At 44.4% G+C, this 13,162-nt stretch overlaps 1 protein-coding gene across 2 annotated transcripts in view; it reads right to left on the bottom strand.

Annotated features, from left to right (window-relative positions):
* The window catches only part of Arid5b (AT-rich interaction domain 5B), a 177,084-nt gene extending 164,168 nt beyond the window's left edge, over positions 1-12,916 (bottom strand). Inside the window, exons 1-2 of one of the 2 annotated variants that reach the window (XM_006994212.4) lie at positions 12,837-12,916; positions 12,128-12,382 (exon numbers count right to left, since the gene is read on the bottom strand). In XM_006994212.4, coding sequence (XP_006994274.1) covers positions 12,128-12,382; positions 12,837-12,857 — 276 coding nt within the window. In that variant the 5' untranslated portion in view covers positions 12,858-12,916. Of the gene's footprint in view, positions 1-11,553; positions 11,605-12,127; positions 12,383-12,836 lie in introns of those variants that run through there. The other variant, XM_076557053.1, reaches the window with a different exon arrangement.
* Positions 12,917-13,162: the final 246 nt, after the last annotated feature.

The raw sequence follows: 13,162 nt of genomic DNA, 5'->3' as shown, positions 1-13,162 counted from the left end.
GCCATTGTGCTCACTGTCATAGCTTTAGTACAGAGCACAACACACAGGCACATGTTCATGTTTCTGAAGGAATGAAACTGTGCCTTGGTTCCAAATGCTGGTAGAAATGCCAATTCCATCTGGCACCAAAATCGCCACCTTTTGGCAAACTTTTGTCAGGCTTTAACCGAGGGCCCTCTAGGCTTCAGGACAGATGGTGGAAATGAGGGTAAGGTCTGTCCTGAATATCAAGCCTGGATTCTGTGAAGTCACCAGCCCACAGGTCAGAGGCTTCCCATCCCCATAAAGTCTACACCCTCCATTAGTGATTTTATGAAAGTTATGACGTTGTGGGGCACCAGCCACTGGAGTGACCCTAGCCTGTCCGCATACCTGGGAACACTTCCACTTCGCTACATTCTCTGGTGCCCAACTTCAAGAGAACCGACCCTTCACCAAGGCCAGAGATCAGCCTTTGGTACCTGGGGGAGCTGGGTTCAAGTTTTACCTCTGTGGCTTGCCAGTTCTTATTGTGTACTGCTGTGGGATGGTCTGTATGTCAAATTGCTCTGATTGGTCAATAAATAAAATACTGATTGGCCAGTGGCCAGGCAGGAAGTAGGTGGGACAAGGAGAGAGGAGAATTCTGGGAAGTGGAAGGCTGAGAAGAGAGACACTGCCAGCCGCTGCCATGACCAGCAGCATGTGAAAACGCCGGTAAGCCACCAGCCACGTGGCAAGGTATAGATTTATGGAAATGGGTTAATTTAAGCTATAAGAACAGTTAGCAAGAAGCCTGCCACGGCCATACAGTTTGTAAGCAATATAAGTCTCTGTGTTTACTTGGTTGGGTCTGAGCGGCTGTGGGACTGGCGGGTGACAAAGATTTGTCCTGACTGTGGGCAAGGCAGGAAAACTCTAGCTACAGTGTACTCTGCATCTTTCTGTCTGAAGCTGGACTCACTCTCCAGAGACATCAGACGTGAGTCTTTGTCTTACGGAACCTTGGCAATCAGTAATGCCAACAGACCTAGGACTAGTCATGCCTAAGCCCAGACACATTTGTTGATGGCAGCAGAGCCAGAGAACCTGCCTGACCAATGGACAACCATCAATCACCCTAAGTAGAGAAGGGCTGAGAGAACATTAACTTTCTCTGCGCTGCTTTCATTGGTCTGCCGTTTGGAGACACAATACCAAGATCCAAGGTAGACTTGACCAAAGTTAAGAAGCTATCTACTCAAAAGACCAGGAGCTAAACCCATTATTTTGGAAAGTACAAGAATACATTCATTTTCTCCTACAGGTTATGGCTAATTTGTTTTTCTCCTGACCTAGCTCTCTCTGAGCTGAATTCCAGTCAGATAATGGCAAGTCAAGGTTGGACCAAGGAGAACTCACGATTCTGTCAAAACCACTTGTGTGTGACATTCCTTAGGAAGCTTATGGTGAGCCCAGCTCACAGGCAAGAGGATGAGAACTTGGCCCATCACCTCTGTAGCACATAAGCCTTCTTCATAGAGGCCAGGAAGACATACATGTGCATTCACGCTTACACAAGCATGCATTGGCATATATATTATTTTTCACTGTTAATGTCTCTAGATTCATTAAAGTATAGTTGACACAATAAATTATGTACTTAGGGTGTAGAAGGTAACAATGTGATGCATGCATGGATTCCATGTAAAAATATTAATTATCATCTACAACCTCACATAATCACCATTTGGAGCTGGTGAGGGCACTTAAGGTCTTCTACTCTCCTAACATTCACACTCATGTGTTGTCCACGAGCACCCCAGACCTTAGCCGTCTTCTGATTGAGATTCTGTATCCTGTCCTCTTTTCCCCACCCTCTATAAAGACCGTTCTCCAACCTGTTTCTCAAGTCAGCAAGATGACTGCCTCAGTGAGTCAAGGCACTTGCTGAGAGGCCTGACAAGCTGAGTTCAATCCTCAGGACACACATGGTGGAAGGAGAGAACCGACTCCTAAAAGTTGTCCTCTGTCTCCCACATGTGCCCCCACGGCATGCACAGCCACTTACCATCACTCACAAAACAAAGAAATGAATGTAAGATGAAAAAGTATATACAAACGTCTTTCTCCCTTAAGAATACACAGAATTAGTGCGGCTGAAATCTTTGCACTCAGCTCTTTGTCTCCAGCTAGTCTGTGTTCTTTTGTCCTGGTTAAATGTGCTTTAATTAGCAAGTATCTGTAAATAATTTACTTGCTTTACAAACACAACAGAACAATGGGGTCAGTTTTCACATACATTTACCAAGCGTGTATTGGATCTTAAGCCAGACTCTCCCATTGTTCAATATCTGTATTAATCTTCCCCTTTCTTGTTGCCTTCCTTGGAGGAGGTTGGAAGTAGCCTAGCGGGTAGCCGGGGATAGAAACCCAAATTCCAGTAACAACACCATGTTTTACCAGACCCCAGAAGCCAAGCACACGAGGCTGTCCAGCTCAGGCTTGTGCAAACCCTAACACCCCCAACAAAAAAATAAGAAAGTATGCCGAGGGTAACAGACATGGGGGCGGTGGTTGGAGAATGGGGGTGCCCATCAAATCCCGTCATCTCCTAAGACCCTTAGAGTGCGAGCCCCCCAGACACAATGACACCCAGGAAATCATCTGGACTCTGCAGGGGTTAAAACAGCGCCATGCATACAGTGCAAAGCAAGATGTTAAATCAAATGAGAGTGACTACTCCGGGACCAGAGGCATATTATTTTGAATAAGATTGAAAAGGCCAGAAAAAGCAATTCAAAAACATTTCAATTATGTATTTCCCAGAACTACATCTTTGAGCAACTAATGCAAATGTTACCGCCACAATAAAACTTCTTCCCACATGAAAGCATATAAAGCAGGTTGAGCAGCATATACTTTATAGATCATATGCATATTTTGGACTATTAATAAAAAATGCAAAAAATCTATGTATGCTTTACTCTCCGAAGCAATACAGTAATTATGATTAAGGGACATACAGCACGAAAAGAGGCAATTTATCTTCCTGGTGCTCAGGGATGCTACTGTGTAACTAGGCAACTAAAGACAAAATATGGTCTAATTAATTCATTCCTATGCTTATTTAAAAGACACAATTAGAACATTTTTATTTTCCAGCTTGCACAGTAGCTCAACATGCTTGAGGGTGTAGAAAGCAAAGCCTATTATTCGCAAAGACAAGAGTTTAATGTTTATGCCACACATAGGCTTGGATCTGAACAGTGGAGCATTGGCATTTCCTAGGCTGGGTTTGCTGGGAGTCATAAGAAAGAAAGATGGGGGAGGGGTCAATAGGTTGGCTAGCAACATGTGGCCTCTGCTGGGTTTTTGTTTGTTTGTTTGTTTGTTTCTCACTAGGGTGCAAGGATTAAGAGGGGCTGTGAACTTGATGGTCCTGTGTGCATGACAATGTAGGCTGATGTACCTATACAGCCACAAAGAGTTTGTAGAAAATCCATGTCATCCAGCTACATCCTTATCTGAATGATAGTGTCAAGTCTCCATTTTTCACACTGGGGACACACATCTGGCATGAGGTTAATGTCATCAGCATGACTTTAGAGCCCTCTTTTAATGAATGAATGAATCTGTATATTTCTCTCAGTGGGTTTATATGGCACACATACAGGTGTATGTGGGTGTTTGTACTTCTGTGTGTGAGTGTTTGTGCATGTGTCCACATGAGTGTGTAGGTCAAATGTTGAATGTAAATCAATCACCTCCTCAATCACCCTCTACCTTACTTTTTGAGACAGCAGGGTTGGGGGTGGTCTTTCACTGAATCTGTAGGCCAACAGTTAGATTGAAGAGCTGGCCAATGAACTCGAGGGATCCACCCTGTGTTCACCCCCTGCCCCAGCACTATGATGACAGACACACCTTTTACCTGGGTGCTGGGTATCCTAACACAGGCCCTCACGTTTGCATGGCAGACATTTTGCTAACTGAGCTATCTCCTTGGATCCACACATTTTGAAATGTGTGGTCAATACCACGCTCAGGGTCTGGGATTTGCATGGACGCACTCTGGGAGCCCAGGCCGACTTTCTGTTCTACATGAATACCATGCGGATTACAGTACACCCTGAAAAAGTCCACAAGGACTTGAGGACAGATTCTTCCAGAAACAAAGGATCCATGACCACATCTCTTAGAGGCGAATGAGTTTCTTAGCCAACGATCGATAAATTTGTTTTAAATATCCTTAAAAGCAAAGCCAACAAGTAATCATTAGTTACAATATTATTCTGAGTGGATGATGGCAAATATCCAAGGGCCCTGCTATAAAAAATGACAAGCGAATACATTTGATTCAAGCAATTATATGCTAGATATTGGTTAAAACTAGACTTTGATAAATGAGCCGGAGTTGTATGTTACCAGATGCCACTATGAACAATGGCATGCTTTATTAATAATTAATAACCAAGTATTTACATGCATGGACTCTTGTATTTCATAAAAATAACATTTCCCGAGTATGGGCCTGACAGTTTAAATGTCAAGAGAGGTATTAATTGCTTACAGTGTGGAGTCACTATTAAACACATGGCTTAGTTAAGGTCATCCACCTGAAAAACACGCTCTCTTTTGTGAATTGCTAACAGCACTCGGATGACGCTTGACGCTTCTCTCCAGAAGTCTAGGTATTACAGTTTGCCACTGCAAAGTCTCCAATTTCAATGATTTGTGAAGATCAGAAAAGCACCCAGAGAGGCGGTCATGGTGGTGCCAGGATGAGCTCTCAGTCTCAAAGACTTGCTTATTTCTTCGGTGAGTGTGACTATGTACTCCCATTCACTTATTTGGCATCCGTAGGGATGATGTGGCTATGAGTTTTAATAGAAAAGGGAAAAGTATGTGATTGGGTATTGAGGTATGCCCACAGGTCAAGTGACCCATCAATGGACCAGGCTGCTAGCAAAAAGGAACCTGTTCTTTAAAAGATTTCCTTGGTTATTTGTTATTTATGTTTATATGTGTGAGCCCGCGTGAGTATACATGCATCACATGTGTGCAGGAGCCCACTGAGGTAGAAGAGGGTATCAGATCCTCTGGAGCTGGAGTCACACACAGTTGTGAGACATCTGGTGTGGGCGCTGGGAGTCAAACTCGGGTCATCTGCAAGAGGAGTAATCACCCTGAACGGCTGAGCCATTTCTCCAGGCCCAGAAAGCGTTTTTTAAAAACATTTTTTTAAGTTTAGATTAATTTGTCTATGTGTATTTATATATGCTCGGGGGCCAGAAGAGAGTTTCACATCTCCTAGATTCGGAGACACAGTTGGCCATGAGCTTCCTAGTGAGGTCCTTTGTAAGGTAAGTGTAGGATCTTAACCACTGAGCCATCTTTTCAGCCCCGAAAAAGTATTGTAATTTTATTGCTTAGTCATTCTACACTCACTGAATGGTGCTGAATGCCACCGAGGGACTCACAGGTGAACAGAGCATGGCGGAGGAAGCGAACTCAGTGAAATACAAGGAAAAGGAGGACGCTGATAGTTAAATTTATTATCATGCAAAGAGAAAGAACCCAAGACGTGCCAAGCACAGGCAAGATGTGAAACACCATTAGCCCACAGGCTCTTGAGAAGCTCATGTCCCAGGATAGAACAGGCTCTGGCACACAGTGGGTGTTCTGTAAATGTGTATCTCTAGCTCCAGTACACAGTAGGTGTTCTGTAAATGAGTGTCTGGCAAACGAGAATCCAAAGAGGAAGACTGCTTTCCACTTTTCAGAAGGATCATGAAACATAAAGAGACCTTAGCTCATCTCAACTTCAACTCAGGACCAAGGCTGGAAAGTCTGGTATTTCTTTGACTGGCCTCCGGCAATCAGGGTGGGGTAATTTGTGAGTTCCCCAAAGGGCCCATGCCTTTTCACCTCTCTGTCTGTGCCTAAGTGCTCAGTACACACTAGTTCACATGGATGATATGTTTTCTTTTTTTTTTTTTCTTTTGGTTTTTCGAGACAGGGTTTCTCTGTGTAGCTTTGCGCCTCTCCTGGAACTCACTTGGTAGCCCAGGCTGGCCTCGAACTCACAGAGATCCGCCTGGCTCTGCCTCCCAAGTGCTGGGATTAAAGGCGTGTGCCACCACCGCCCGGCCGATATGTTTTCAAATTTACTCATGTTGTAGGGCATCCTCGACTGAGATTGTGCATCTTTATCCATGTCGACCTCACTTTGTTATTAAGATTGGTCAGCTTCTGGAGAAAAAGGACCAACTTGCCAAGTTTCTTTTCCATTACCCCTTCACCTCCTACATGGTCAACACTCAACAAGTAGTTTTTTGATGAACACAAGCTAGTTAATGCTTACATTGACTGGAGTCTGGATCTTAGCCATTTAAAATATACTTTAATGTAAATCTTACTTATTCACAAAATTAATGTCCTAGACTCAATATTTAAAAAGTTTCATGCATGTAAATGATAATGACATAATACTAATATTTCATTATGTCTTATAATATGAGACATAATTGTCCCAAGCTAAGTAGAAAAAGAATAGTGTCTGGGGATATAGCTCATAGGAAGAGCACATGTTTAACAAGTGTGATGTCCTGAGTTTAATTCTCAGCACTGAAGAATAGAAATATTCCATCTTCCACACCAATGACCTTATGGGCCAGAGGTCAGCAAACATTTTCTGTAAAGGATCAGGCCTAACAACAAATATTTCCACTGTGTTGATCATATGGTAACCATCAAAAGTATCAGCTGTGTTGTTCTAGCCAAAGGGCTTCAGATACTATATAAATAAATGAATTTGGCTACATTCCAACAAACTTTATTTACAAAATGTCTGTGGGCCAGATTTGACCCTCCAGTTTAGCTGGCTGACCCTTATCACAGTCCAGTGAGTGGCCTCCACACAATGTTTTAGTTCTTCTCCTTGTTCTGTATATGGTCAGAGATGTCCCTTCACTTAGTTTTAAAGAATGACTAACAGATAGTAGCCAGAGTAACCACAGCCATCAGTGGCTGAGTTTTCAGAGGTTCTGTCCTAGGGAGCCCTTTTAATCATCATCTCTGATTTCCTCAGTAGAATCTAGATCACCAATTCCACTGTACAGGTCAAGAAAATGAGGCTCAGGTAAGACAGAACATCGTTTAAGAACAGCGAGATCAGGCAACAGTCGACAAAACTCCGCACTCTCTGAAACTCAGCTATGGACACAGACCAAGACTGAGGGCTACGGCAAAACAAGCCGAAGCCAGAACCATCTAGATTCCACAGTGCATCTGCTTAACCCCAGATACGATCAAATCATTGAAAAAAATGTGGCTGGTCCAGTTGGCCACATTTTTCAGTAGCAAAATGCAAGTTCTTAAGAAGCCTTCTGCTCTGATGACGCAGTGACACCCAACACAGAGAGGAATGATAGCTTGAGTGGAAGGAACCAGAATCACCAGGGATTTTAGCAAAGTAACCCAGGAGTTACCATCTCACAGAGAAGAGTCCTCAGTAATGCCCCAAATTCCAATGAGAAAAGCAATACCAATATTCACGATAACGATCACAGCCAATCTTCATTGACCTATCATTAACTTGGGTTGTATGTACTTTCCATGTAGTAGCTCATCTAGTCCTTAAAACAATCCTAGGAGTAAATGCTGCATGCCCATTTACGGAGGAAGATATTGAGGCACAGAATGCTTGAGTAATTGCCCAAGATTCTATCACCAGAGCAAGACTGTTGAAAATGTTTACACTTCAAAGTCTTGGCTCCAACTCCAACTGTCCTAATCTGCTTTCAGTAGAACATGTGCCTTTGAAGCAATTTCTAAGTGGATCACCACTTATGGTTTATCCTGGATGGTGACAACTAAATACTGTTAGAAATCCTGAATGCAAGCTAGTGTCTCAAACACCCAGGCATGCTTGGTCTTGACTCAATGACATCATTAGCTTAACCTTCTCCATTCCTAGTTCCAGGCCATCAACAAACCTTCATGTAAAACCCAAGCCTGCACATGCACGCATTTTGAAAGTCAACTGCCAATAGATTAAGTAGTTGGCAGTTTGAGAATGAGCATGATCAGAAGTTGCCCAGTAACAGAACCAATTACCCACCTACTTTGCCCTGTCCTCCTCTGAAAAACTACTGGTCACATGTGGCAATTGCAGGTGATTACCAAAGACACTACCTCCTGGCACATGGCCCTGCTGTTTACTCTCAGGCTGATTTAAGACAGCATCATGATTAGGTCCAAAGAAATCCACATAAACACCTAAGTCATTATGATTTGTTATTGTTTACAGAACAAGAATGTTTATAATATTCTTATCTGAAGTCCTTTTGTTTTAAGTATTTTGTGATATCTAGAGCATTTCCCTATATAATGTCTCTCAATCTCCCAAATCATTCCGTTGTTCTTGCTGTTATTCCCATTTTGTGGGAGAAGAAATTGAGACTCAGATACTTACAGTTACTTAAGGTCAAACTGAGACTAAGTTGCAGAATCGAAATGTGCTTCCTCTTTGTGTTGTGTGTGCGCGTGGTGTGTGTGTGTGTGTGTGCGCGCGCGCGCGCGCGTGCAGGGTACTAGTATGCCATAGCATGCTTGCAGAGGTCAAGAAACAACCTCAAGCGTTAGTCGCAGACTTCTACTTCATGTAAGACAGGCTCTGTTTTGTTGCTTACTACTGTGTACTCTCTCATCACAGGAGCGGTAGAATTACTGCTTCCAGCTTACATGGGTTCTGAGGATTCGAACTCAGGTCCTCACACCTGTCCAGTAAATGCTTTATCTACTGATCCTTTTCCCCAGCCTCAAATGCCTTTCCTCAGTGCAAGCTACCAGAACTGAAAATGTCTTATGGCAGTAATACACATGTGTGTTGTCACCATCACCCTGGAAACCAATCAGTAGCTAATTATTAATAACTATGAAAATATATTGTATATAACATCGGCTAGGATTACCTGGACCACATAGAATAAAATATTTTTAAATCTGAATATCTGACCTTTGAGAGCTGATTGAGTAGTCTCTGTTCTAAAACGAACAAGGGACTGCTTCTAGACTTTCAAGAATAGGTCTTATTGGAGGAGGCAAGCTTAAAGTTTAAGAAGGACTGGATGACTCTGGCTTCATCTGACAGACCGCGTGACCTTGGCATGTCCCTGTCCCCATCTATGAAATGGGTAGGCACAGTCCTGCGTCACCCAGTACCCTGCAGTGATTGCGAAGATCTATGTGGAATTTAAAAAAAAAAAAAAAATATTCTGCAAATCGCAGTGAACCACACAGGGACGCTATTTCTAAACTCGCACAATGATCATGTTCCTGCTTTTAGAACTGACGTCTTCACATTTCAAGAAATCAGAAAAAAAAAAAAAAGGCAGAATGACTCTTTTCAACAGAGAGTACCGAGTCCTGGTTGTCCTTTTGAGACAGATGCTGATGTCAGCTCCATCAAGAAATTATAAACCTCCATTTGGTTACTTAAAATAAACTCTACTGGCTGATTAAATGCTCTTGAACACCAAGAAAACATTCCCCGGCAGTTACCAACGGCAAAGGCATCCTTCAAAACTATTTAAAATCAATAATAAAAACCATTTCAATGTATATAAACAAGTTAATGGAGTAGGCGAAAACAAAGCAAATTTCTTAATGAGAGGCCCTGTTGCCCCCTCTAGGCGCCTGCAGTAAATGCTGGTCTCTGACTCTCCTCCCCGGGAGCCTGGCTGCTGCTGCTCGGCTAACGTCTGACTTAGGCCAGGGGGGAAATGACATCACCAGGGTGGAAAACCGATCCTGCACTGGGAAACTTTCTACCTGCTTTCCATTTTGTCATAATTATTTTGCACAATGCAGCTTCCATTTGCATAATTTTGAGGCGTGTCATTATCTCAATTGAAAATTGTTTTAATATGGCTGAATAACTCACAATGACATCAGCCAAAGTCCTAATGAAATATACAAGTATAATCATACAGCTAATTACCAGCCGTGTTAGCATTAAAAAACAAATCATGCATAATATTAGACTATGTATAAGCAGCTGAGGATTATAAATAGAGCCGCCCTCTCTCCACAAACCCCCTAGAGTTTACTTTTAAATGGCAAGATTAATTTTCTGAGGTATGGCTCATACAGTAGATACGAAATGCCTAGATCATTACAACTCCCCATAAGGAACAATTAAAAAGAGATCGTGTGTTTAAAAACGTATCTATTCATTGTCAACAGTTCTGACAGACAGATGGGATCATCTGTGGTTTTTATTCTTAAACCAGAATTCGCCATTTAGTTACATCAACAGAAATTAAACAGGACCTAGTGGGGTCAACTCGGGGTCTTTTAAACAAATATTCCAATTTCAATTAAAAAAAAAAAAAGAGTGACCACAAATATCCCATAAAACACTGAATGATTTCCTCCTGGGTTTAGTCCGAAGTCTGTTAGGCACCAGCTCTTTTCTGGATATTTAATCCTTCCCTTCTCCAGATCACAGGCCATGTTGAAGTAATAAATTTGAAAAGCAAATAATAAGAAATCAGGAAGGGGGAGGGAGAAGGAAGACAGCTGCGCAGGAAAGTTGGGTCGGGGGAGGGGCCTGAGCCCGGGGGAAGGCGCTCAACCTGTTGGTGGGCTGCAGGGGACCCACTCTGCATCTACACACCACCTTAGTCAGGCTGCAGGCGGAGCCGGGAAACCGAATGCTTAAACCCGGGGCTGTGGGGAGGGCGGGGGAGGGGTGTGTGCGAGGAGGAGGAGGAGGAGGAGGAGGAGAAGGAGGAGGAGGAGGAGGAGGAGGGGGGCGGAGCTTATTTCCGAAAAGGCAGATTCCTGGGCCGAGGTTCTGACGAACTCCCTTAATTAACCGGCCGCGGACCACTGAGGGGTAATTCGATCCGGGGGAGAGGGAGTGAGCTAGCGAGGCCAAAAGTGCAATCAACTCCATCAGCTCCAGGAATTTCTGCCCGGGCTGGCAGCTCCAGGGCCCCCGAGGAGTTCCGCACCGAACCATTCATTTAACAACAGACCTACCTCGAAAGCTCGGCGAGCCTGAAGTCGAGCTAGCCGCCCTCAAAAGTCTCAGTTTGATTACCCTTGCTCTGTCTCGGGAGACACAAAGCCTGGCCAGGGGGCCGTGGCCCTCCCTCCCGCCGCGCCCTGGGAGCAGGCTCCCCAAAATAGTTCCCGGGGGTGTGTATGTGGGAGGGGGGGAAAGACGGCGCCACCGAGCTCGGCCCTCGGACCCGGGGAGCCCGGAGAGCTGCGGTCACACCCGCAGTGACAGAGCCCGAGGGAGGTGGCCGGGTGGCCGCGGCGGGTCCACTCCCGCGTCCACCCCGCGCGCAGCCCCGCGCCGCACCGCAGAGGCCCCTGCACCCGGCCCCACACCCCACACTGGAAGACGTCCACTTCGCGTGGAGTCACTGGAAACCAGAACATCAAATGGTTCCGGGAGGAGGGGGGGAGTGGGCGCGAGAGAGTTCTTAATGCCGAACGTGTTTGTGCCGGTTACACGACCGCTTTGAAATCCGCCCGGGCAGATGCGCAAGTTATTTGAATGTATTATCCCAGTACCTGTCATTTATCACTTCAGTCAACACGTCTTTGCCAACTCAATCGCTTTTGATCTCATTCTGCCTCCGTTTCGTAATTTCCGCCCTCTTAAACATATCAAATACTTAAAAGAAAAAAAAAACGTGAACAATATCAAAACCCACCAAAAGAAATCCATCCAGCCTAGGAGCCAGGCACGAAGGTAAAAATTTTTTTAAAAGCAAAAAAAAAAAAAATGTATATATTAAGGCATGGGATATTAATCTTCAAGCGGAGGTAGCAAAACCAACACACACACACACACACACACACACACACACACACACACACACACACCCTGGAACAAAACCCTTCTCGACAAGTTATTTGATCTTGACTAAAATCAGCAGTTGGACGGTCTTTGTAAAGCTGACAGCCAAACTCTGACAATGGTAAAATACTCTAGCCCCAGTTAGTGGCGCTACCCCTTTAAAAAACGAGCGGATCCTGCTCGCCGCAGAACTGAATACAGTATTTTCCAGCTTGCCTTATAATACGCATTACTGGAGGGGGGTGGATAATAAAGAAGGAAGAGAGAGAGAGATAGGTTTACCACCTCGCCATGGTCGCTATTTCTGCCCTGGGGAGTGTCTTCGGGGAGGAAATAAAGTTTCGAGCTGGATAAAAGTTGCCGGCTGGTCCTTTCTTCCCACAACAGCTGGAGCTCCGCTATGCAAATCGGATCCTTTGGCGTACATCTTACAAAGAAAAAGTCGCCAAGGGACAAGATTCTTGGTTTGCCTTCAAGGTGGAATTGAAAAGCCTTATAGAAAATATAAGGTCCGTGCAATCCACACGGTGAGCCGACCCACTGCAGGAGGGAGGAGGGGGGGAGAGAAAAAAAAAAAAACACCACGTAAATAATGTAGCCATCAAGCACAAATATCTATTCCCAGGCACACACAAGACAGCCAGACTCTCAATACAGACCGGCCCACAGATAGAACGCTGGGTGAAAAAAAATATTACAAACCCCACTAATTTTTTGCCTCCCTTAAAAAAAAAAAAAAAAAAAAAGCCCTCCGGGTCTCCACCACCCCCCTCCCCAGCTCCCCATATGAGGCGATAAAATTACATTATGTAGGTATGATCAGCGCAGGGATTTTTTTTTTAAACAATAAAAATGATTTTGGGGGGATGCAGAGGGTAAAAGTTTGGTGAAAAGTTTGTGGGGGGTGTGGGGGGGTGTGAGGGGGTGGGTGAGCTGGGGGGCTGGGGGGTGCCGGGGGGCGCCGGGACCGCAGGAGCGGAGGAGAGCGAAATACCTGGAGTGAGTTGGGCTCCATCTCGACGTTCTGAATTGATTGAACTCAACATTCTCTCCAAACTTGTTGGCTTGAATGGATTGCATCAGGTCCTGGCAGGGAAAAGCATTCTCTGCTTACAGCTGGCGTGATATCTCAATATAAAACTAAGCTCTCGCCTCCCCCTCAGCACCAAAATGATTGAAAATATATCCTAATATTTCTGCGAAGACTCAATTTTCAGCCCCTGTGAAAAAGATGTGGGTTTGCTGCCAAAGATTGGTTGATCAAATTCGAAATAGAGAGAAGGGCTAGGTCCGACCTCGGCGGGAAGCAAATTGATCAAG

The sequence above is a fragment of the Peromyscus maniculatus genome, chromosome 21, assembly GCF_049852395.1.
Source record: "Peromyscus maniculatus bairdii isolate BWxNUB_F1_BW_parent chromosome 21, HU_Pman_BW_mat_3.1, whole genome shotgun sequence".
Classification (NCBI taxonomy): domain Eukaryota; kingdom Metazoa; phylum Chordata; class Mammalia; order Rodentia; family Cricetidae; genus Peromyscus; species Peromyscus maniculatus.
The sequence above is the reverse complement of the archived record's forward strand: the minus strand, read 5'-3'. Positions and strand labels throughout refer to the sequence as shown.